This window comes from Staurois parvus, unplaced genomic scaffold (assembly GCF_062004578.1).
Source record: "Staurois parvus isolate SC_StPar_1 unplaced genomic scaffold, SC_StPar_1.0 ptg002044l, whole genome shotgun sequence".
Classification (NCBI taxonomy): domain Eukaryota; kingdom Metazoa; phylum Chordata; class Amphibia; order Anura; family Ranidae; genus Staurois; species Staurois parvus.
The window spans coordinates 106,784-132,829 of NW_028319840.1; the positions used below are offsets into that span (position 1 = coordinate 106,784).

The following is a 26,046-nucleotide window of genomic DNA, read 5'->3' on the forward strand; positions in this document are numbered from 1 at the left end:
TAAACCCAAGAATAAAAATGTTGTATATCGCAGCTTACCAGTCCTTAGATCTGGCGGCTGCATTTGTTTTCTTTTTTAGTCTTTTTCACCCTTTATTTGCATCTGGTGATCCTGCCAGTACCACACTTCCTGTATTACGGTGACAACACTCTCTGTGGAGGAGCAGCGTTGTCACCCTAGGGCAGGACTGCAGAACACTTACGCATCTTCTCAATGACATGGGGGGGGGGTTCTGTAGGCCGGCAGAGAGTCCCTAGATCTGGCAGCTGCATGAGTTTATTTAAGTTTTTTCCCTTTTATTTGCACCTGGTGATCCTGCCAGTACCAAGCTTCCTGTATTAGGGTGACAACACTGACCGTTGGTATTGTACCAGTGGAGGAGCAGCGTTGTCACCCTAGGGCAGGACTACAGAACACCTACCTGTCTTTTCAATGACATGGGGGGTGGTTCAGTAGGCCAACAGAAAGTCCATTTTGTTAGGGTTTTTCCCTTTTATTTGCACCTGGTGATCCTGCCAGTACCACACTTCCTGTATTAGGGTGACAACGCTGACCGTATTGTACCAGTGGAGGAACAGTTTTGTCACCCTAGGGCAGGACTACAGAACACTTACCCTTCTTCTCAATGACATGGGAGGGGGGTCTGTAGGCCATCAGAAAGTCCTTAGATCTGGCAGCTGCATTTGTTTTCTTTTTTTAGGATTTTTCCCTTTTATTTGCACCTGGTGATCCTGCCAGTACCACACTTCCCGTATTGCGGTGACAACACCCACTGTATTGTACCAGTGGAGGAGCAGCGTTGTCACCCTAGGGGCAGGACTACAGAACACTTGTCACTCAAAGGGCATACAAAGACAATTTTTTTCTTGTATAGTTTTGGACGGAGCATGGAAGGGTTAGACCCTCCGGCAGGTTGCTTATGGCTACCTATGGACCTCGAGGGATGGTCATCCTTTCTTTTTTTTGTCCCTGTGGCCACCTTCTCTGAGACAGGTAGCGAGGGGAAATCCAACATTTTTGAGTTGTCACCAAAACAGGAACAGAGGGGGAAAATCATCAAGTGGGGGACACTACTTCATGTGACTGAACGAGAGGAATTCCAGGGAAAAAATGTTTTCCTCGAGACTCAGCGGCCGGTCGGTGGTCCTCCAGCTGAGGATTAGATGCCAGAAAGGATTACGGCTTCAAAGCAATCACTAATTCCCCGGCAATTTGCATCACTGAACTGTCCCCAGGCGGCCATTATTGGCTCCGCAGGGGCTCCGCAGGGGCCCCCAACTGTGCATACAGTGTGAAGCCGAGAACTTATTGTCCTTAGAAGGCCTACAGAGGAATGGGAAACGCCACTGAATGTGAGATGTGGTGATGTCATCAGATCACCTGGGATATCTGCTCATTACACAGGCGGGCGATGCTTCCTTGGCTCAGCTCTCTGGGCTCCGTACACGCTGATGATGAATGGGCCGCCTGATGCTTCTGATGAATGAATGGGCCGCCTGATGCTGCTGATGAATGAACGGGCCGCCTGATGCTGCTGATGAATGAATGGGCCGTCTGATGCTGATGAATGAATGGACCGCCTGATGCTTCTGATGAATGAATGGGCCGCCTGATGCTGCTGATGAATGAACGGGTTGCCTGATGCTGCTGATGAATGAATGGGCCGCCTGATGCTGCTGATGAATGAACGGGCTGCCTGATGCTGCTGATGAATGAATGGGCCGCCTGATGCTGATGAATGAATGGACCGCCTGATGCTGTTGATGAATGAATGGGCCGCCTAATGCTGCTGATGAACGAACGGGCCGCCTGATGCTGAATGTGAGATGTGGTGATGTCATCCGATTACCTGGGATATCTGATCATTACATAGGCGGGTGATGCTTCCTTGGCTCAGCTTGCTGGGCTCGGTACATGCTGCTAATGAATAAATGGGCCACCTGATGCTGATGATGAATGAATGGGCCGCCTGATGCTACTGATGAATGAATGAGCCGCCTGATGCTGCTGCTGAATGAATGGGCCGCCCGATGCTGCTGATGAACGGGCCGCCCGATGCTGATGATGAATGAATGGGCCGCCCGATGATGATGAATGAACGGGTCGCCCGATGCTGCTGATGAATGAACGGGCCGTCCGATGCTGATGATGAATGAATGGGCCGCCCGATGATGATGAATGAACGGGTCGCCCGATGCTGCTGATGAATGAATGGGCCGCCTGATGCTGATGAATGAATGGGCCGCCTGATGCAGCTGATGAATGAATGGGCTGCCTGATGCTGATGATGAATGAACGGGCTGCCCGCTGCTGCTGATGAATGAATGGGCCGCCCGATGCTGATGACGAATGAACGGGCCGCCCGATGATGATGAATGAACGGGCCGCCCGCTGCAGCTGATGAATGAATGGGCCGTCTGATGCTGCTGATGAATGAATGGGCCGTCTGATGCTGATGAATGAATGGGCCGCCTGATGCTTCTGATGAATGAATGGGCCGCCTGATGCTTCTGATGAATGAATGGGCCGCCTGATGCTGCTGATGAATGAACGGGCTGCCTGATGCTGCTGATGAATGAATGGGCCGCCTGATGCTGATGAATGAATGGACCGCCTGATGCTGTTGATGAATGAATGGGCCGCCTAATGCTGCTGATGAACGAACGGGCCGCCTGATGCTGAATGTGAGATGTGGTGATGTCACCCGATTACCTGGGATATCTGATCATTACATAGGCGGGTGATGCTGATGAATGAATGGGGCGCCTGATGCAGCTGATGAATGAATGGCCCGCCTGATGCTGATGATGAATGAACGTGCCGCCCGATGCTGATGAATGAATGGGCCGCCTGATGCAGCTGATGAATGAATGGGCCGCCTGATGCTGATGATGAATGAATGGGCCGCCCGATGCAGCTGATGAATGAATGGGCCGCCTGATGCTGATGATGAATGAACGTGCCGCCCGATGCTGATGAATGAATGGGCCGCCCGATGCAGCTGATGAATGAATGGGCCGCCTGATGCTGATGATGAATGAACGTGCCGCCCGATGCTGATGAATGAATGGCCCGCCTGATGCTGATGATGAATGAACGTGCCGCCCGATGCTGATGAATGAATGGGCCGCCTGATGCAGCTGATGAATGAATGGGCCGCCTGATGCTGATGATGAATGAATGGGCCGCCCGATGCAGCTGATGAATGAACGGGCCTGTTACAACATACTGAAGAGAACGTTGAACATAAAAATACACCACGCCTGCTCACACAGAACCTTTATTATAATTCTATCTTTCATTCCAAATGTATCATTCTTATTTTTATGTATTATTACGTATTTATTAATTAATAGAAAAAAAAAACAATGGAATAAAATGTTACACATAAACCCAGCTAAGCTGGATCCAAACCCAAAGCAGTCATACATTGCAGATTACCAGTCCTTAGGTGAGGGGGGCTGCATTAGTTTTTTTTTTTCGTTTTTTGGGTTTTTTTTTATCCAGCTGAGGACGTTCTCAGCAGATCCAGAAAGTACCTGTTGATCCCGCCCCAAATGCTGTGTCCTTGTCACTTCCTGTGCACAATGTCATCAGCTTTCCCAGCTAACTTCCATGAACCATACAACTCTTCCTCCCTAAGCAATGGAGATGAGGAGAGGGGAAGGCATTGTAGTCTAAGGTGACAACACTGCTCCTCCATTGATACAGTGCAGCGACTCAGCGTTGTCACCCTAAGACACGGAAGTGTCCCCCCCCCCAATCTCTCCATAAGGAGAGGTGTTCTGTAGTCCACATAGATAATAGCTGGGAAGAGTACAGCATAGGCAGAGAGCACAGGAAGTTATCAGCACACTAGATTTCTGGAAGGATCATCAAGTGTTTTACCGTTTAAAATCCAGATTGAACAGACCACAAGTGGTCAGACTTTGGGATCTGTGAGAATCGGGAACTATTATCTGCATGTTGATGGGGGTTGTAGGAACGTTGGGTTGAAGGAATGTTGGGTTGATGCGGGTTGTAGGAACATTGGGTTGAAGGAATGTTGGATTGATGGGGGTTGTAGGAACGTTGGGTTGACGGTGGTTGTAGGAACGTTGTGGTGACGAGGGTTGTAGGAACGTTGGGTTGACGGTGGTTGTAGGAACGTTGTGGTGACGGGGGTTATAGGAACGTTGGGGTGACGGTGGTTGTAGGAACGTTGGGGTGATGGGGGTTGTAGGAACGTTGGGGTGACGGGGGTTGTAGGAACGTTGGGGTGATGGGGATTGTAGGAACGTTGGGTTGACAGTCGTTGTAGGAATGTTGGGTTGACGAGGGTTGTAGGAACGTTGTGGTGACGGGGGTTATAGGAACGTTGGGTTGACGGTGGTTGTAGGAACGTTGTGGTGACGGGGGTTATAGGAACGTTGGGTTGACGGTAGTTGTAGGAACGTTGGGGTGACGGTGGTTGTAGGAACGTTGTGGTGATGGGGGTTGTAGGAACGTTGGGGTGACAGTGGTTGTAGGAACGTTGGGGTGATGGGGGTTGTAGGAACGTTGGGGTGACGGGGGTTGTAGGAACGTTGGGGTGACGGGGATTGTAGGAACGTTGGGTTGACAGTCGTTGTAGGAACGTTGGGTTGACGAGGGTTGTAGGAACGTAGGGGTTGACGGTGGTTGTAGCAACGTTGAGTTGACGGTGGTTGTAGGAACGTTGGGTTGACGGTGGTTGTAGGAACGTTGTGGTGACGGGGTTGTAGGAACGTTGTGGTGACTGGGGTTATAGGAACGTTGGGTTGACGGTGTTTGTAGGAACGTTGGGGTGATGGGGGTTGTAGGAACGTTGGGGTGACGGGGGTTGTAGGAACGTTGGGGTGACGGGGGTTGTAGGAACGTTGGGGTGACGGGGGTTGTAGGAACAATGGGTTGACGGGGGTTGTAGGAACGTTGGGTTGACGGTGGTTGTAGGAACGTTGTGGTGACGGGGGTATAGGAACGTTGGGGTGACGGTGGTTTTAGGAACGTTGGGTTGATGGTGGTGTCTCTCTTTCTCTCTGACAGTCCCCTACAAGTTTTTCTCTGACCCGTCCAGCATCAACGAGAAGAGGAAGCAGCGGAGGATCCGGACCACCTTCACCAGTTCACAGCTGAAAGAGCTGGAGAGAGTCTTCGCGGAAACCCACTACCCCGATATCTACACCCGAGAAGAACTGGCCCTCAAGATAGACCTGACAGAGGCCCGGGTGCAGGTAACCAGCCCACCGAACCTTTTCAGTTTTGAGTGGAGCAGAAACGTTTTTGTTTCAGAATTATACTTGCTGGATGTACCGGTGACTGGGATATTTTCAAGGTGGGCAAGTCCAGGTTGGAGGTTTTAAGGAGAAGGTTCAATGGAGGTCATTGGAGGCTTCCATGATTGTGTTGGCCATTGTGGCTTGTTGGTGAGAGAGCAGGTTCCAGGACTGTCATCCTTCTCCTCCCTTCATGGCTTGCTCAGCCAATGACTTGGAACAAGCATAGTGGCAGTGACGTTTCAGGACATGTGGGTTGTGGGTCAGCAGGGGGAACAAGATGACAGCCCAGGAACCTGAACCCAAAGGTCAAGAACTCACCAGGTAGTAAGGAGGGGGGTCAGGATGACGGCCTTGGAACCTGAACCCAAGGGTCAACAACTCACCAAGTAGTAAGAAGGGGGGTCAGGATGACAGCCCTGGAACCCGAACCCAAGGGTCAGCAACTCACCAAGTAGTAAGGAGGGAGGGGGTCAGGATGATGGCCCTGGAACCCAAACCCAAGGGTCAGCAACTCACCAACTAGCAAGGAGGCATGAGGATGACTGCCTTGGAATCTGAACCCAAGGGTCAGCAACTCACCAAGTAGTAAGGAGGGGGGTCAGAATAATGGCCCTGGAACCCAAACCCATGGGTCAGCAACTCACCAAGTAGTAAGGAGGAGGGTCAGGATGATGGCCCTGAAACCCAACCCCAACAGTCAGCAACTCACCAAAAAAAAAGGAAAAACAAAAACAAAAAAAACACACAACCCCCCCCCCACCCCCCCCAAAAAAAAAAAGCAGGCAGACTCAATGGACCACTCGGTCTTTTTCTGCCGTCACTCTCCTATGTTTCCATTGGGAGGATCAGAATGATGGCCCTGGAACCCGAACCCAAGGGTCAGCAACTCACCAAGTAGTAAGGAGGGGGGTCAGAATGATGGCCCTGGAACCCAAACCTAAGGGTCAGCAACTCACCAAGTAGTAAGGAGGGGGTGTCAGGATGATGGCCCTGGAACCCAAACCTAAGGGTCAGCAACTCACCAAGTAGTAAGGAGGGGGGTCAGGATGATGGCCTTGGAACCTGAACCCAAGGGTAAGCAAATCACCAAGTAGTAAAAAGGGGGGTCAGGATGATGGCCCTGAAACCCAAGCCCAACGGTCAGCAACTCACCAAAAAAAAGCCAAACACTCCTCCTCCCCCAACCCCCCCCCCCCAAAAAAAAAAACAGGCAGACTTGATGGACCACTCGGTCTGTTTCTGCCGTCACTTTTCTATGTTTTTATTAGGGGGATCAGCAACTCACCAAGTAGTCAGGAGCGGGGTCAGGATGATGGCCCTGGAACCCAAACCTAAGGGTCAGCAACTCAAAAGGTAGTAAGGAAGGGGGGGGGGGGGGGCAGAATGGCAGCCCTAGAACCTGAACCCCCCGTGTCATGGGAAAAACACAAAGGCTGCCATTGCTGATCTCTTTCTGAGAATGCTGTTTCCCTGGCTGTCTCTGGCTGCCATAATTTCACTGATCCACTGCAAGCATGCAGCAAGTGAAATGAAAGGGCTGTCAGAACACCTGCTCTTCCTGTTTCAGGATAGTGATAATACTGAGGATCAGGACATGGAACCAACGTTCAGTAAATACCAAAGGAGAATCTAGGGGATGTTTCCTCGAAGTGGTTTGTGTGGTTGCCCCTCCCACAAGGTTGGGGGGAGGATGACACCATCCTTTGCCTCTGTGATGGCTACAGAGTCGGGGGGGGGGGGATCTTACCACCGGAGTGGAAATAGGAACGGCGACACAAAGCGCAATTATTAGATTTACGTGAAGTTGGCCGTTGATAAATATTTTTGCAAAATTTCCCAAATAAAAAAGAAAACCACAATATTTAATTAATTTTTTATTGAAATTCATTTTATGGGTTTGTTTTTTTTTTTTTAATTTTACTTGATTTTTTTTTCCAAAGTCATGTGACTTTGTAGACTCCTCTTTCTTCATATAATGAAAGAATGAATGACATCAGCACCATTCTCTGCACCAATACACTTTGAATGCAGGCTGTTGTAGTGATGCCTCCTCGGGGGCGGGGTCTGCGACACTCTGCACTCATAGTATGTCCTCAGCGATACTGGGCATCATTCAACCCAGAAGACTGAGGACATCTTGGGGTGAAGAAGAGGTACAGCAGGGGGGCAGCTGTAGTTGAAAATTGGGCATTCACAAACAAATGTTCTCATATTTGTACAGTAGAGTGGAAGAGTGGAGACCAGATCTCCTTCTTTTTTTTTTTTTTTTTGCTCTGGTCACATGACCCACTGGATCCTCCTGGGACCTTCTACTGGCCATGGGCAGTCCTCCGTAATGCAGAGAGTGGAAGTCACATGACCATTACGCTTTGAATACAGACTTCTGTAGCGTTGCCCCCTCAGGGGAGGGGTCTATGACACCCTGCACTTCTATGGTGATGCTGGGCGTCAGTCAACCTAGGAGGCTGAGGACATCTTCTGGTAAAAAAGAGTAAGGGCGAGGGAACATCTCCTCATTAGGTCCCGTTCTCCCACAGTACAGTGGCAACTGGGGCCTCTTGCCATGTCACTTCCTCCTCCAGGACCAGGACAGGAGGTCAGTCCCCAGAAGCAATGGGGGAGGGGACCACATTGCTGGAATTTCAGCAGTGGTCTTACAGTATTGTCAGCCCTCTTGGAAGGTGCAATGGTGGGTTTGCAGCACCTGTGAGATACGTTGGAAGGTGCAATGGTGGGTTTGCAGCACCTTCGAGATACGTTGGAAGGTGCAATGGTGGGTTTGAAGCACCTTCGAGATACGTTGGAAGGTGCAATGGTGGGTTTGCAGCACCTTCGAGATACGTTGGAAGGTGCAATGGTGGGTTTGCAGCACCTTCGAGATACGTTGGAAGGTGCAATGGTGGGTTTGCAGCACCTTCGAGATACGTTGGAAGGTGCAATGGTGGGTTTGCAGCACCTTTGTTTCGAACGTATCTCAAAGGTGCTGCAAACCCACCTGCACCTTCCAATGTATCTAGAAAGTGCTGCAAACCCACCATTTCACCTTCCAACGTATCTCAAAGGTACTGCAAACCCACCATTGCACCTTCCAACGTATCTCAAAGGTACTGCAAACCCAGCATTGCACCTTCCAACGTATCTAGAAGGTACTGGAAACCCAGCATTGCACCTTCCAATGTATCTCAAAGGTGCTGCAAACCCAGCATTGCACCTTCCAATGTATCTCAAAGGTGCTGCAAACCCAGCATTGCACCTTCCAACGTATCTAGAAGGTGCTGCAAACCCACCTGCACCTTCCAACGTATCTAGAAGGTGCTGCAAACCCACTATTGCACCTTCCAACATATCTCAAATCAAAACCAAAAACAGATTTTTGGCGACCCAAACCCACTTTGCCAGAAAAATAAATGTTAGGGTCTAAGATGCCTCTCAGTAAAAATCTGCAATTTCAATCTTTTTTTTTTTTCAGGTCTGGTTTCAAAACCGGCGAGCCAAATTTCGCAAGCAGGAGCGGGCGGCCAACTCCAAGTCGGGGAGCAACTCCAGCAGCGGCTCGAGCGGTAAAAAGTCAGACCCCAGGTCCTCCTCCGAGGACGACGAGTCCAAAGAGTCCAACTGCAGCCCGACGCCCGACAGCACGGCCTCCCTGCCCACCGCCGCCAGCCTCAACAGCCCCAGCCTCAGCCCCAGCCCCAGCACGGTGGCCAACCTGGTGCCGAGCCACGCGGCCCAGAGCCTGAAGGCCCCCGTGTGGCCCGGCATCCCGACCAGCAGCAGCGCCAACACAGCCGACCTCCTCAAAGCCTGGCAGCCGGCCGACGCCGTCCCCGGACCCTTCGCCGGAGTCCTTTCCACCTTCCACCGGAAGCCGAACGCCCTCAAAACAAACCTGTTCTAGAAGAAGGCCAAAAAACCCCCAAAAACCCGCAAATTGTATAAAAAAACGAAAATAAAACCCAACACAACGCGGACAGACCCCAAAATCTGATTTATAGACTTCGTGGTTATATATAGAAAACCGTCAGTTTTGGGGAGAAGGACCTTCCATGTATATGTCCCCATAACCTCACGTGTCTGCCCCGTGTCGGGCGTAGGGCCCGCGGGCGACTTCCATGTACATTGAGAGACTGAGGCGCCCTTTAAAAGAAATAGGGATCTGAACCAGCGGATGTACGGTACACCTTTCACGGACGCCGCGGTACCGCCCATCAAGCCGCAGCCCGCTTTATTCACGTTTATTTATTATTTATTGTATTTAAGTAGTTCGGTTTCTTTTTTTCTTTCAGTTCTTTTCTGACTAGAAAACACCGATTTATGTTTTGGATTTTTACTTTTTAAAGGATTTGTGTTGTATATGAAATGAATTGTATATTTTTACCTCTTAAAGGAGAACACCGGGCACACACAAAGGCCTCTATGTAGCAACCGGCTATAGATACACTACATTGCCGAAAGTATTGGGCCGCCGGCCTTTCCACACACATGACCTTTAATGGCCTCCCAGTCTTAGTCCGTAGGGTTCAGTATAAAGTTGGCCCCGCCCTTTCCACGCACATGACCTTTAATGGCCTCCCAGTCTTAGTCAGTAGGGTTCAGTATAAAGTTGGCCCCGCCCTTTCCACGCACATGACCTTTAATGGCCTCCCAGTCTTAGTCAGTAGGGTTCAATATTGAGTTGGCCCCGCCCTTTCCACGCACATGACCTTTAATGGCCTCCCAGTCTTAGTCCGTAGGGTTCAATATTGAGTTGGCCCCGCCCTTTCCACGCACATGACCTTTAATGGCCTCCCAGTCTCAGTCCGTAGGGTTCAATATTGAGTTGGCCCCGCCCTTTCCACGCACATGACCTTTAATGGCCTCCCAGTCTCAGTCCGTAGGGTTCAATATTGAGTTGGCCCCGCCCTTTGCAGCTATAACAGCTTCAACTCTTCTGGGAAGGCCGTCCACAAGGTTTAGGAGGGTGTCTATGGGAAGGTTGGACCATTCTTCCAGAAGCACATTTGTTAGGACAGGCACTGATGTCGGGGGAGGAGGCCTGGCTCACAGTCTCCACTCTAATTCATCCCAAAGGTTTTCTATGGGGTTGAGGTCAGGACTCTGTGCAGGACAGTCAAGTTCCTCCACCCCAAACTGGCTCCTGCATGTCTTTATGGACCTTGCTTTGTGCACTGGTGGGTAGTCATGTTGGAACAGGAAGGGGCCATCCCCAAACTCTTCTCACAAAGTTGGGAGCATGAAATTGTTTCCTTCTCTTCACTGGAACTAGGGGGCCAAGCCCAACCCCTGAAAAACAACCCCACACCATAATCCCCCCTCCACCAAACTGTACACTTGACACAATGGAATCAGGCAAGTACCGTTCTCCTGGCCACCGCCAAACCCAGACACATCCATCGGATTGCCAGGCAGAGAAGCGTGATTGGTCACTCCAGAGAACACGCCTCCACCGCTTTAGAGCCCAGTGGCGGCGTGCTTTACACCTCGGCATCCGACGCTTTGCATTGCACTTGGTGATGGAAGGCTTGGATGCAGCTGCTCGGCCATTTCCTCATTTTTGCGTCCCACACCATCCTCTAGCAGAACCAGTTTTTGGTGTCACAGCCCCACCTCCGGCAGAGCTAGTTTTGGTGTCACAGCCCCACCTCCAGCAGAGTTCATTTTGGTGTCGCAGCCCCACCTCCAGCAGAGTTCGTTTTGGTGTTGCAGCCCCACCTCCGGCCAAGCTAGTTTTGGTGTCACAGCCCCACCTCCGGCCAAGCGAGTTTGGTGTCACAGCCCCACCTTCGGCAGAGCTAATTTTGGTGTCATGGCCCCCCCCCTCTGGCAGAGCTAATTTGTACATCACAGCCTCACCTTTGAGAGGACCAATTTGTTGTGTCACAGCCCCACCTCCGGCAAAGCTAGTTTTGGTGTCACAGCCCCACCTCCGGCAGAGCTAGTTTTGAAGTCATGGCCCCCCATCTGGCAGAGCTAATTTTTACATCACATCCCCACCTTCAAAAGGACCAATTTTTTGCATCCCAGCCCCACCTCTGACAGTGCAAATTTTTTGTGTCACAGCCCCACCTCCGGCAGAGTTAGTTTTGGTGTCACAGCCCCACCTCCGGCAGAGTTAGTTTTGGTGTCACAGCCCCACCTCCGGCAGAGTTAGTTTTGGTGTCACAGCACCACCTCCGGCAGGGTTAGTTTTGGTGTCACAGCCCCACCTCCGGCAGAGTTAGTTTTGGTGTCACAGCCCCACCTCCGGCAGAGCTAGTTTTGGTGTCACAGCCCCACCTCCGGCAGAGCTAGTTTTGGTGTCACAGCCCCACCTCCGGCAGAGTTAGTTTTGGTGTCACAGCCCCACCTCCGGCAGAGCTAGTTTTGGTGTCACAGCCCCACCTCCGGCAGAGTTAGTTTTGGTGTCACAGCCCCACCTCCGGCAGGGTTAGTTTTGGTGTCACAGCCCCACCTCCGGCAGGGTTAGTTTTGGTGTCACAGCCCCACCTCCGGCAGAGCTAGTTTTGGTGTCACAGCCCCACCTCCGGCAGGGTTAGTTTTGGTGTCACAGCCCCACCTCCGGCAGAGTTAGTTTTGGTGTCACAGCTCCATCTCCGGCAGAGTTAGTTTTGGTGTCACAGCCCCACCTCCGGCAGAGTTAGTTTTTCCATCACAGCCCCACCTCCGAGGTGTTTGTGAAGCTCACTCCAGCTGTTCGCCTGCTCCCTCCTCACTCGCTGTGAACCTGATTTGAAATTTCAGAGGGTATGCAGGGGGGTGAAGGGAATGGGGTGTAAATAAGGAATCAACATCATTGTAATCATCTTCTATTAAACATTTGACAAGTTTCAGGGAAAACAGACCATTTTTTGTGTAGAGTTCTTCTTTAGGTCAGTCAAAACTGCACAATATTCAGGACAGCCGGAAGCTTCCCCTCCACAGAAACCCCCCGAAAATGCTAGTCACCCGGCTATCATGGCAAATGCTGTCAAAACTTGCAGGCTAGCATACTGAAAACACTGGATCGGTATGACAGCCAGGCCAGAGAGGAGGCTAGCGTCCTGCATGATTCTCACTGCCAGGTTGGTTTCTGCAGCTGTATTCAGCAGGCTTTTCATAGTGCATCTGGGGAAGAATTCGTGTGGTGCAACCATTCTACGCTACAGGAGGTGGAGCTTCACTTTGTGAGCGCCCCGGCTGCAATTCAGCGGACTGAGGAGATAAACACCTTGCTAGCCCCTAGGGATCGGGGCGGCGGGCGTCGGACTAGCCAGCTGCATATCATAAATGCCAGGATGTACTTAGTCACACAGCAGACAGGCACTCAGGACAATCAAGGAGTCATGTCATTTGGTCATTCATAGAAAATAATTCCAGCCTGAAGGATCTCACCTGTACAGGTAAACCGGACAAAGCAGAACTTTCACATATAAACATACAAAGGATTGATTATCCTGATTTTTGTTCATTGACTCCCACTATGCGTGTATCTAATAAATCACAACACGGATCAACATATAATATGACTCAAAATTTTGTAATTAAAAAAAAAATTCTCAACGCGTTTCATAGACCAATAGTGCACTTCCTCAGGGAAACACTGAAGGTAATTATTGAAAGTATATAAATGTATCATTATAATAAAAGTATCAATATCCTTTACAGAGAGACCGCTTGCGTATCAGTACACGGCCATACCAAATGTTGTCCTCAGCTTTGTAAATAATATTTTAAGGGATTAGTTCACCCTCTCGAGCTGCGTTTGCTGCATATGTATGCTGTGAACAGGGTACATAGAAAATATTGGGGGTGGGGGATGTATCGGAAGTGGAGTAGACAGAATTTGGAGCAGCTGTTCGTGGCAACCAATCAGATTCTATCTTCAGCTTGTTAAGCTTTGAAAATCAAAGAAGCTGATTGGTTGCCATGCACAGCTGCTCAAGTTTTGGTAACCCTCCCCCACATTGTGTTCTATGTAATACAGGGATCCCCTGAGGAAGTGCACCTTAATTACCTTCATTATTGGAAGTGCACCAATAATTACCTTCTATGATACCCTGAGGAAGGGCAATGATAATCACCTTCAATGATTCCCTGAGGAAGTGCACCGATAATTACCTTCAATGAGCCCCTGAGGAAGTACACCTTGATTACCTTAAATATCGGAAGTGCACCGATAATTACCTTCATTGATCCCCTGAGGAAGTGCACGTTAATTACCTTAATTATTGGAAGTGCACCGATAATTACCTTCAATGATCCCCTGAGGAAGTGCACCTTAATTATCGGAAGTGCACCTTAATTATCGGAAGTGCACCGATAATTACCTTCAATGATCCCCTGGGGAAGTGCACCAATAATTACCTTCAATGATCCCCTGAGGAAGTGCACCGATAATGACCTTCAATGATCCCCTGAGGAAGTGCACCGATAATGACCTTCAATGAGCCCCTGAGGAAGTGCACCGTTAATTACCTTCAATGATCCCCTGAGGAAGTGCACGTTAATTACCTTAATTATCGAAAGTGCACTGATAATTACCTTCAATGACTCCCTGAGGAAGTGCACCTTAATTTCCTTAATTATCGGAAGTGCACCAATAATTACCTTCAATGATCCCCTGAGGAAATGCACCAATAATTACCTTCAATGATCCCCTGAGGAAGTGCACCGATAATTACCTTCAGTGATCCCCTGAGGAAGTGCACCTTAATTTCCTTAATTATCGGCAGTGCACCAAAAATTACCTTCAATGATCCCCTGAGGAAGTGCACCGATAATTACCTTCAATGATCCCCTGAGGAAGTGCACCTTAATTACCTTAATTATTGGAAGTGCACTTATAATTACCTTCAATGATCCCCTGAGGAAGTGCACTTTAATTACCTTAATTATTGGAAGTGCACCTTTAATTATCTTCAATGACCCCCTGAGGAAGTGCACCAATAATTACCTTCAATGATCCCCTGAGGAAGTGCACCGATAATTATCTTCAATGACCCCCTGAGGAAGTGCACCGATAATGACCTTCAATGATCTCCTGAGGAAGTGAACTTATAATTACCTTCAATGACCCCCTGAGGAAGTGCACCGATAATTATCTTCAATGATCCCCTGAGGAAGTGCACCGATAATTATCTTCAATGACCCCCTGAGGAAGTGCACCATTGGTCTACGAAACGCGTTGAGAATTTACTAGTTTTTTTTTTTATTACAAAATTTTATATATATTGATCCGTGTTGCGATTTATTAGATACACGCATAGTGGGAGTCAACGAACAACAATCAGGATAATCAATCCTTTGTATGTTTATATGTGTTGAGAATGAAGAGTCTTCCCACCAATTATCTGCACACAATATGTGATATTATACATCGATCTTTTCTTGTGAATGTAATGAGAGGTTTGCAGCAAAACGATCGATCCTTTCTGGTTTTTAATATTTCGTGTGATGAACTTGTATTCATTAATAAAGTGCTATACGGACTTCTAGGACGCTGAATGCCTCCTCCATGCGGTTTGTCCGTCTAGGGACGTCGGGACTCCTACAATCCGATATTTTCCCTCTTCATCCAAAGACTGACATTCCAAACCCGACCACGCCCTACGAATGCTACAAAGTTTACAATTTTCATCGAATTGTCAGGTGATAGTCCCAGAAATGCATTCCTCCGAGGATTCCAACCAATGGGAGAGCAGGCAACCGGCCGCAGTCTCCGGAACGCTGCAGGCGACGGGACGTTCCATGAGACGATCCCGTATCTTATGTGTACCTCCGTATATCTTCTGAACTGGTGAGGTCTGATTGGACGACGCTGTATACAGGTAATGGAAGGAACGCGATGGGAGATCACCGATATGTCGTTTATTGATCCATCTGCAATTTATGGTAATCCCAAATAAAGACTAATTTATTGAAAAGCTTCACGCTTCGTCACCTCATTACTACACACTGCAGCGGTTTCCTCCCACATCCCAAAGACATGCTGGTAGGTTCATTGGCTCCTGTCTAAACTGTCCCTAGTATGTGGGCAGCACAAATGGTTAGCACTTTCGCCTGGCAGTACTCAGGTCGTAGGTTCGAATCCCAACCGCAGCACCACCTGCCTGGAGTTTGCATGTTCTCCCTGTGCCTGCATGGGTTTCCTCTGGTTTCCTCCCACATTCCAAAGACATGCTGGTAGGTTCATTGGCTCCTGTCTAAATTGTTCCTAGTATGTGGGCAGCACAAATGGTTAGCACTTCCGCCTGGCAGTACTCGGGTCCTAGGTTCGAATCCCAACAGCAGCACCACCTGCCTGGAGTTTGCATGTTCTCCCTGTGCCTGTGTGGGTTTCCTCCTACATTCCAAAGACATGCTGGTAGGTTAATTGGCTCCTGTCTGAATTGGCCCTAGTATGTGGGCAGCACAAATGGTTAGCACTTCCGCCTGGCAGTACTCGGGTCTTCGGTTCGAATCCCAGCCAGGGCACCACCTGCCTGGAGTTTGCATGTTCTCCCTGTGCCTGTGTGAGTTTACTCCGGTTTTCTCCCACACTCCAAAGACATGCTGGTAGCTGAACTGAATCCTGTCTAAATTGGTCCAAGTATGTGGGCAGCACAAATAGTTAGCATTTCCGCCTGGCAGTACTCGGGTCATAGGTTCGAATCCCAACCCTGGCACCACCAGCCTGGAGTTTGCATGTTCTCCCTTTGCCTGCGTGGGTTTCCTCCGGGTTTCCTCCTACATTCCAAAGACATGCTGGTAGGTTAATTGATCCTGTCTAAATTGGCCCTAGTATGTGGGCAGCACAAATGGTTAGCACTTCCGACCTGGCAGTACTCGGATCGTCGGTTCGAATCCCAACACCTGCCTGGAGTTTGCATGTTCTCCCTGTGAATGCTTGTTTTTCCTCTAGGTACTATGGTTTCCTCCCACACTCCAAAGACATGCTGCTAGGTGAATTGGCTCCTGTCCAGGGGCGGGCTGACAACTCATGAGGCCCCCGGGCAATAGGAAATCATGGGGCCCCTGTGTCCTCGCCCACACCCAAAAAAGCCTATGAAAGGTACCAGGGGCATTTCATGGGGCCCCCTACTGACCCCAGGCCCTCGGGCAATGCCCGAGCGCCTAAATGGTCAGTCAGCCCCTGCTCCTGTTTAAATTGTCCCTAGTATGTGTATGTATGAATGTGAGTTAGTGACCTTAGATTGTACGCTCCTCGGGGGCGGGGACTGATGTGAATGTACAATATATATGTAAAGCGCTGCATACATTGATGGCGCTATATAAGTACCTGAAATAAATAAAATTAAAAAAATTTCAGGGGAGGAGAGTTATGGCAGGAATACGCGGTAAGAAAATCGACCGATCGGTCATCTGACGCCTGATCATGTTCGTTCACTGGTCGAAATCGTGGCCCACATTAACCAATCGAGAAAAATTTATCGGTTATAACATCCTGCTCATCAACGAACAGAAAATCGGTCGATCATTTGTTCAAGGAAATTTTTCGGGCAGTTTTCTTCCCTTTATAGAGGAAGGAGTCAGTCTGCTGGTTAATGGGAGGGGTTATTTGGTCACAGGGGCTATATAACTATCTGTAGAGCTCACTCTGAGCATGCTCAGTCTTCAGCTTGCTGGACATTTAAGCCGAGTCAAAAAAAACTGAATTGAAAATGATCTCAGGAGTCTTCTGACCTGTAAGTGACATCTGATATTTCCTGTTCGTTATAATAACATGGTAACTGGGATAATGAGTGCCGCAAGTATGCAACAATGGAGCCGCAGCTCCAGAACCGGTACCGCCACGACAGATGTGAGCGGGTTGCCCTTCCGGAAGCTTGTGTTAGAAATCTGGAGGAGCGAGAGGCAACAACAGGCACAACCAACAACCTGGAAAGGGGTCTTCTGCTCTCTGAGCAGGTAGCTTATGGGACAGAGGGGTGGCTGTGGACGTGGTATGCTTGGACAGAGGGGTGGCGGTGGATGTGGTATGTTTGGACAGAGGGGTGGCGGTGGACGTGGTATGCTTGGACAGAGGGGTGGAGGTGGACGTGGTATGCTTGGACAGAGGGGTGGCGGTGGACGTGGCATGCTTGGACATAGGGGTGGCGGTGGACGTGGTATGCTTGGACAGAGGGGTGGCGGTGGATGTGGTATGCTTGGACAGAGGGGTGGCTGTGGACAAGGTATGCTTGGACAGAGGGGTGGTGGTGGACGTGGTATACTTGGACAGAGGGGTGGCGGTGGACGTGGTATGCTTGGACAGAGGGGTGGATGTGGTATACTTGGACAGAGGGGTGGCAGTGGATGTGGTATACTTGGACAGAGGGGTGGTGGTGGACGTGGTATGCTTGGAGAGAGGGGTGGCGGTGGATGTGGTATACTTGGACAGAGGGGTGGATGTGGTATGCTTGGACAGAGGGCTGGATGTGGACGTGGTATACTTGGACAGAGGGGTGGCAGAGGAGGTGGTATACTTGGACAGAGGGGTGGCGGTGGATGTGGTATGCTTGGACAGAGGGGTGGCAGTGGACGTGGTATACTTGGACAGAGGGGTGGATGTGGTATGCTTGGACAGAGGGGTGGCGGTGGATGTGGTATACTTGTACAGAGGGGTGTCTGTGGACAAGGTATGCTTGGACAGAGGGGTGGCTGTGGACAAGGTATGCTTGGACAGAGGGGTGGTGGTGGACATGGTATACTTGGACAGAGGGGTGGCGGTGGACGTGGTATGCTTGGACAGAGGGGTGGCGGTGGATGTGGTATGCTTGGACAGAGGGGTGGCGGTGGATGTGGTATGCTTGGACAGAGGGGTGGCGGTGGACAAGGTATACTTGGACAGAGGGCTGGCTGTGGACGTGGTATACTTGGACAGAGGGGTGGCGGAGAAGGTGGTATACTTAGACAAAGGGGTGGCGGTGGATGTGGTATGCTTGGACAGAGGGGTGGCGGTGGATGTGTTATGATTGGACAGAGGGGTGGCAGTGGACGTGGTATACTTGGACAGAGGGGTGGCGGTGGATGTGTTATGCTTGGACAGAGGGGTGGCAGTGGATGTGGTATACTTGGACAGAGGGGTGGCGGTGGACGTGGTATGCTTGGACAGAGGGGTGGCGGTGGACGTGTTATACTTGGACAGAGGGGTGGCGGTGGACGTGGTATACTTGGACAGAGGGGTAGCAGTGGACGTGGTATACTTGGACAGAGGGGTGGCTGAGGATGTGGTATACTTGGACAGAGGGGTGGCGGTGGACGTGGTATACTTGGGCAGAGGGGTGGCGGTGGACGTGGTATACTTGGGCAGAGGGGTGGCTGTGGACGTGGTATACTTGGACAGAGGGGTGGATGTGGATGTGGTATACTTGGACAGAGGGGTGGCAGTGGACATGGTATACTTGGGCAGAGGGGTGGCTGTGGACGTGGTATACTTGGACAGAGGGGTGGCGGTGGACGTGGTATACTTGGACAGAGGGGTGGATGTGGATGTGGTATACTTGGACAGAGGGGTGGCGGGGGACGTTGTATACTTGGACAGAGGGGTGGCGGTGGATGTGGTATACTTGGACAGAGGGGTGATGGTGGACGTGGTATACTTGGACAGAGGGGTGGATGTGGATGTGGTATACTTGGACAGAGGGGTGGCAGTGGACATGGTATACTTGGGCAGAGGGGTGGCTGTGGACGTGGTATACTTGGACAGAGGGGTGGCGGTGGACGTGGTATACTTGGACAGAGGGGTGGATGTGGATGTGGTATACTTGGACAGAGGGGTGGCGGGGGACGTTTTATACTTGGACAGAGGGGTGGCGGTGGATGTGGTATACTTGGACAGAGGGGTGATGGTGGACGTGGTATACTTGGACACAGTTCCGCACACACGGCTAATATGTAAGGTAAAGTCTACAGGCTGGAAATATCCGAATGTAAATGGATAGAAAACTGGCTGAAAGATGGTATTCAGGGAGTAGTGGTTAATGATTCATACTCTGAATGGTCTAGGGGTGTCAGTGGGGAACCCCAAGGTTCAGTGTTATTAGTGGTGTACCACAAGGTTCAGTGTTATTAGTGGGGTACCCCAAGGTTTTGGGACCCTTACTTTTTAATATACACGGCTCAAAAAAATGAAAGGAAGACTATTTAATCCGAGTCTAGCATCAAGTCGATGAAATTCCCGGGATATGGATCTGGTCAGGTAAGTAGCAGAGGGGGGTGGTAATCAGTTTCAGCTGCTTTGGTGTTCATGAAACTAACAACAGGGGCACTAGATGGGCAACAATGAGACGACCCCCAAAACAGGAATGGTTTTACAGGTGGAGGCCACTGACTTTTTTCCCTTCTCCTCTTTTCTGACTGTTTCTCACGAGTTTTCCATTTGGCTAGGGTCAGTGTCACTACTGGTAGCATGAGGCCATACCTGGACCCTACAGAGGTTGCAAAAGCAGTCCAACTCCTCCAGGATGACACATCAATACATGCCATTGCCAGAAGGTTTGCTGTCTCCCCCAGCACAGTCTCAAGAGCATGGAGGAGATTCCAGGAGACAAGAGCATGGAGGAGATTCCAGGAGACAAGAGCATGGAGGAGATTCCAGGAGACAAAAGCATGGAGGAGATTCCAGGAGACAAAAGCATGGAGGAGATTCCAGGAGATGAGAGCGTGGATGAGATTCCAGGAGACAAGAGCATGGAGGAGATTCCAGGAGACGAGAGCATGGAGGAGATTCCAGGAGACGAGAGCATGGAGGAGATTCCAGGAGACGAGAGCATGGAGGAGATTCCAGGAGACGAGAGCATGGAGGAGATTCCAGGAGACGAGAGCATGGAGGAGATTCCAGGAGACAAGAGCATGGAGGAGATTCCAGGAGACAAGAGCATGGAGGAGATTCCAGGAGACAGGCAGTTCCTCTAGGAGGGCTGGACAGGGCCGTAGAAGGTCCTTAACCCATCAGCAGGACCGGTATCTGCTCCTTTGTGCAAGGAGGGACAGGATGAGCCCTGCCAGAGCCCTACAAAATGACCTCCAGCAGGCCACTGGTGGGAATGTCTCTGACCAAACAATCAGAAACAGACTTCATGAGGGTGGCCTGAGGGCCCGACATCTTCTGGTGGGCCCTGTGCTCACTGCTCGGCATCATACAGCTGGATTGGCATTGGCCATTGAACCCCAGAATTGGCAGGTCCACCACTGGCACCCTGTGCTTTTCACAGATGAGAGCAGGTTCACCCTGAGCACATATGATAGACGTGAAAGGGTCTGGAGAAGCCGTGGAGAACGTTCTGCTGCCTGTAACATGGTTCAGCATAGTGGTGGTGGGTCAGTGATGGTCTGGGTGGGCATATCCATGGAGGGACACACAGGCATCTACAGGCTTGACAATGGCACCCTGACTGCCATTAGGTATGGGGATGAGATCCTTAGACCCATTGTCAGGCCCTACGCTGGTGCAGTGGGTCCTGGTTCCTCCTGGTGCGGTGGGTCCTGGGTTCCTCCTGGTGCGGTGGGTCCTGGGTTCCTCCTGGTGCGGTGGGTCCTGGGTTCCTCCTGGTGCAGTGGGTCCTGGGTTTCTCCGAGTGCAGTGGGTCCTGGGTTCCTCCGAGTGCAGTGGATCCTGGGCTCCTCCTGGTGCAGACAATGCCCGACCGCATGTAGGGAGAGTATGCAGGCAGTTCCTGGAGGATGAAGGAATCGCTCTCCTGACCTAAATACAATAGAACCCCTCTGGGATATCATATTTCGATCCATCCGACACCGCCAGGTTGCACTTCAGACTGTCCAGGAGCTCAGTGACACCCTGGTCCAGATCTGGGAGGAAATCCCCCAGGACACCATCCGTGGTTTCATTAGGAGCCTCCCCCGACATTGTCAGGCATGCATACAAGCACGTGGGGGCCACACAAACTACTGAGGACCATTCTGAGTTGCTGCAATGACATTTCACCAACATGGACTCGCCTGCTGCATCATTTCTTCACTTTGATTTTCGGGGTGTCTTTGAATTCAGTCCTCTGTAGGTCGATCCTTTTCATTTCCATCCAATGATGGGGCGTCCTTACGTTCCTCAACCATCCCCCGTCCATGTCAGTATAGAGATCGAGCAGGAGATTCGTCCCCATTGGGATCTGATGGGTTGTCAGAGTCTTCCTTTCCGGTTTTTGAGCCGTGTATGTATAAACAATATCGGGTTGGGGATTATAAATCCCATTCCAGTCTTTGCAGATGACACCAAGCTGTGCCGGGGAATAACGTCCTTACAGGATGTCTCCAATTTACATGCCGACCTCAATGCTCTGTGTAATTGGGGGACTATGGGGCCAATGAGGGCTAATGGTGATAAATGTAAGGTTCTGCACTTGGGGGCTAAGAATATGCATCATACATACTGGGGGGGGTACAACTGGGGGTTCAATGGTGGAGAAGAATCTGGGGGGTGTCAATGGTGGAGAAGGTTCTGGGGGGATCAATGGTGGAAAAGGATCGGGGGGGGGTCAATGGTGGAGAAGGTCTGGGGGGTCAATGGTAGATCACAAGCTTAATAATGGCAGCAATGCCAAGCTGCAGGTTCTAAAGCAACCAAAATCCTCTCTTGTATTAGGAGAGGTATAGACTCCAGAGAGAGAGATATCACCCCTCCCCCCCGGTACAAATCATTAGTAGGACCTCATCTGGAATATGCAGTTCAGTTTTGGGCACCAATTCAAAGAAAGAACATTGGGGAACTGGAGAAAATACAGAGAAGGGCAACCAAACTAATACGAGGCATAGAGGAGATCAGCTATGAGGAAAGATTAGAGGAACTGAATGTATTCTCTACGGAGAAGAGGAGATTAAGGGGGGATATGATCTCCATGTATAATACATAAGGGGGGGATATGATCTCCATGTATAATACAAAAGGGGGATATGATCTCCATGTATAATACAAAAGGGGGATATGATCTCCATGTATAATACAAAAGGGGGATATGATCTCCATGTATAAATACATAAGGGAGGATATGATCACCATGTATAATACATAAGGGGGGATATGATCTCCATGTATAATACAAAAGGGGGATATGATCACCATGTATAATACATAAGGGGGGATATGATGTCCATGTATAATACATAAGGGGGATATGATCTCCATGTATAATACATAAGGGGGGATATGATCTCCGTGTATAATACATAAAGGGGGATATGATCTCCGTGTATAATACATAAGGGGGATATGATCTCCATGTATAATACATAAGGGGGGATATGATCTCCATGTATAATACATAAGGGGGGGATAAGATCACCGTGTAAAATACATAAGGGGGATATGATCTCCGTGTATAATACATAAAGGGGGATATGATCTCCGTGTATAATACATAAGGGGGGATATGATCTCCATGTATAATACATAAGGGGGGGATAAGATCACCGTGTAAAATACATAAGGGGGATATGATCTCCGTGTATAATACATAAGGGGGGATATGATCTCCATGTATAATACATAAGGGGGATATGATGTCCATGTATAATACATAAGGGGGGATATGATGTCCATGTATAATACATAAGGGGGGATATGATCTCCATGTATAATACATAAGGGGGGGATAAGATCACCGTGTAAAATACATAAGGGGGATATGATCTCCGTGTATAATACATAAAGGGGGATATGATCTCCGTGTATAATACATAAGGGGGGATATGATCACCATGTATAATACATAAGGGGGGATATGATGTCCATGTATAATACATAAGGGGGATATGATGTCCATGTATAATACATAAGGGGGGATATGATGTCCATGTATAATACATAAGGGGGGATATGATGTCCATGTATAATACATAAGGGGGGATATGATCTCCATGTATAATACATAAGGGGGGGATAAGATCACCGTGTAAAATACATAAGGGGGATATGATCTCCGTGTATAATACATAAAGGGGGATATGATCTCCGTGGATAATACATAAGGGGGGATATGATCTCCGTGTATAATACATAAGGGGGGATATGATCTCCATGTATAATAAATAAGGGGGGGATATGATCTCCGTGTATAATACATAAGGGGGGGATATGATCTCAGTGTATAATAAATAAGGGGGGGGAAATGATCTCCATGTATAATACATAAGGGGGGATATGATCTCCATGTATAATACATAAGGGGGATATGATCACCATGTATAATACATAAGGGGGGATATGATCTCCATGTATAATACATAAGGGGGGATATGATCTCCGTGTATAATACATAAGGGGGGATATGATCTCCATGTATAATACATAAGAGGGATATGATCTCCGTGTGTAATACATAAGGGGGGATATGATGTCCATGTATAATACATAAGGGGGGATATGATGTCCATGTATAATACATAAGGGGGGATATGATGTCCATGTATAATACATAAGGGGGGATATGATGTCCATGTATAATACATAAGGGGGGATATGATCTCCATGTATAATACATAAGGGGGGGATAAGATCACCGTGTAAAATACATAAGGGGGATATGATCTCCGTGTATAATACATAAAGGGGGATATGATCTCCGTGTATAATACATAAGGGGGGATATGATCTCCGTGTATAATACATAAGGGGGGATATGATCTCCATGTATAATAAATAAGGGGGGGATATGATCTCCGTGTATAATACATAAGGGGGGGATATGATCTCAGTGTATAATAAATAAGGGGGGGATATGATCTCCGTGTATAATACATAAGGGGGGATATGATCTCCGTGTATAATACATAAGGGGGGATATGAACTCCATGTATAATACATAAGAGGGATATGATCTCCGTGTGTAATACATAAGGGGGGATATGATCTCCATGTATAATACATAAGGGGGGATATGATCTCCATGTATAATACATAAGGGGGGATATGATCTCCGTGTATAATACATAAGGGGGGATATGATCTCCGTGTATAATACATAAGGGGGGATGTGATCTCCATGTATAATACATAAGGGGGATGTGATCTCCATGTATAATACATAAGGGGGGATGTGATCTCCATGTATAATACATAAGGGGGATGTGATCTCCGTGTATAATACATAAGGGGGGATATGATCTCCGTGTATAATACATAAGGGGGGATATGATCTCCGTGTATAATACATAAGGGGGGATATGATCTCCATGTATAATACATAAGGGGGGATGTGATCTCCATGTATAATACATAAGGGGGATGTGATCTCCATGTATAATACATAAGGGGGGATGTGATCTCCATGTATAATACATAAGGGGGATGTGATCTCCATGTATAATACATAAGGGGGGATGTGATCTCCATGTATAATACATAAGGGGGGATGTGATCTCCATGTATAATACATAAGGGGGGATGTGATCACCATGTATAAAACATAAGGGGGGATGTGATCTCCATGTATAATACATACGGGGGGATGTGACCTCCATGTATAATACATACGGGGGGTTGTGATCTCCATGTATAATACATAAGGGGGATATGATCTCCATGTATAATACATACGGGGGGATGTGATCTCCATGTATAATACATAAGGGGGATATGATCTCCATGTATAATACATAAGGGGGGATATGATCTCCATGTATAATACAAAAGGGGGATATGATCTCCATGTATAATACATAAGGGGGGGATATGATCTCCATGTATAATACATAAGGGGGGATATGATCTCCATGTATAATACATAAGGGGGGATATAATCTCCATGTATAATACATAAGGGGGGGATATGATCTCCGTGTATAATACATAAGGGGGATATGATCTCCATGTATAATACATAAGGGGGGATATGATCTCCATGTATAATACATAAGGGGGGATATGATCTCCATGTATAATACATAAGGGGGATATGATCTCCATGTATAATACATAAGGGGGGGATATGATCTCCATGTATAATACATAAGGGGGGATATGATCTCCGTGTATAATACATAAGGGGGATATGATCTCCATGTATAATACATAAGGGGGGATATAATCTCCATGTATAATACATAAGGGGGGGATATGATCTTCGTGTATAATACATAAGGGGGATATGATCTCCATGTATAATACATAAGGGGGGGTATGATCTCCATGTATAATACATAAGGGGGGATATGATCTCCATGTATAATACATAAGGGGGATATGATCTCCATGTATAATACATAAGGGGGGGATATGATCTCCATGTATAATACATAAGGGGGGATATGATCTCCGTGTATAATACATAAGGGGGATATGATCTCCATGTATAATACATAAGGGGGGATATGATCTCCATGTATAATACATAAGGGGGGATATGATCTCCATGTATAATACATAAGGGGGATATGATCTCCATGTATAATACATAAGGGGGGATATGATCTCCATGTATAATACATAAGGGGGGATATGATCTCCATGTATAATACATAAGGGCGGATATGATCTCCATGTATAATACATAAGGGGGGATATGATCTCCATGTATAATACATAAGGGAGGATATGATCTCCATGTATAATACATAAGGGGGGTATGATCTCCATGTGTAATACATAAGGGGGGGATATGATCTCCATATATAATACATAAGGGGGGATAGGATCTCCATGTATAATACATAAGGGGGGATATGATCTCCATGTATAATACATAAGGGAGGGATATGATCACCATGTATAATACATAAGGTGGGATATGATCACCATATATAATACATAAGGGGGGATATGATCTCCATGTATAATACCTAAGGGGGGATATGATCACCA

General features: G+C 48.6%; 1 protein-coding gene across 1 annotated transcript in view; it reads left to right on the forward strand.

The window, feature by feature from the left end:
• Positions 1-12,115, forward strand: part of PHOX2A (paired like homeobox 2A) — a 31,811-nt gene extending 19,696 nt beyond the window's left edge. The window contains exons 2-3 of the mRNA XM_089664792.1: positions 5,044-5,231; positions 8,746-12,115. Coding sequence (XP_089520918.1) covers positions 5,044-5,231; positions 8,746-9,174 — 617 coding nt within the window. The 3' untranslated portion in view covers positions 9,175-12,115. The remainder of the gene's footprint in view (positions 1-5,043; positions 5,232-8,745) is intronic.
• Positions 12,116-26,046: the final 13,931 nt, after the last annotated feature.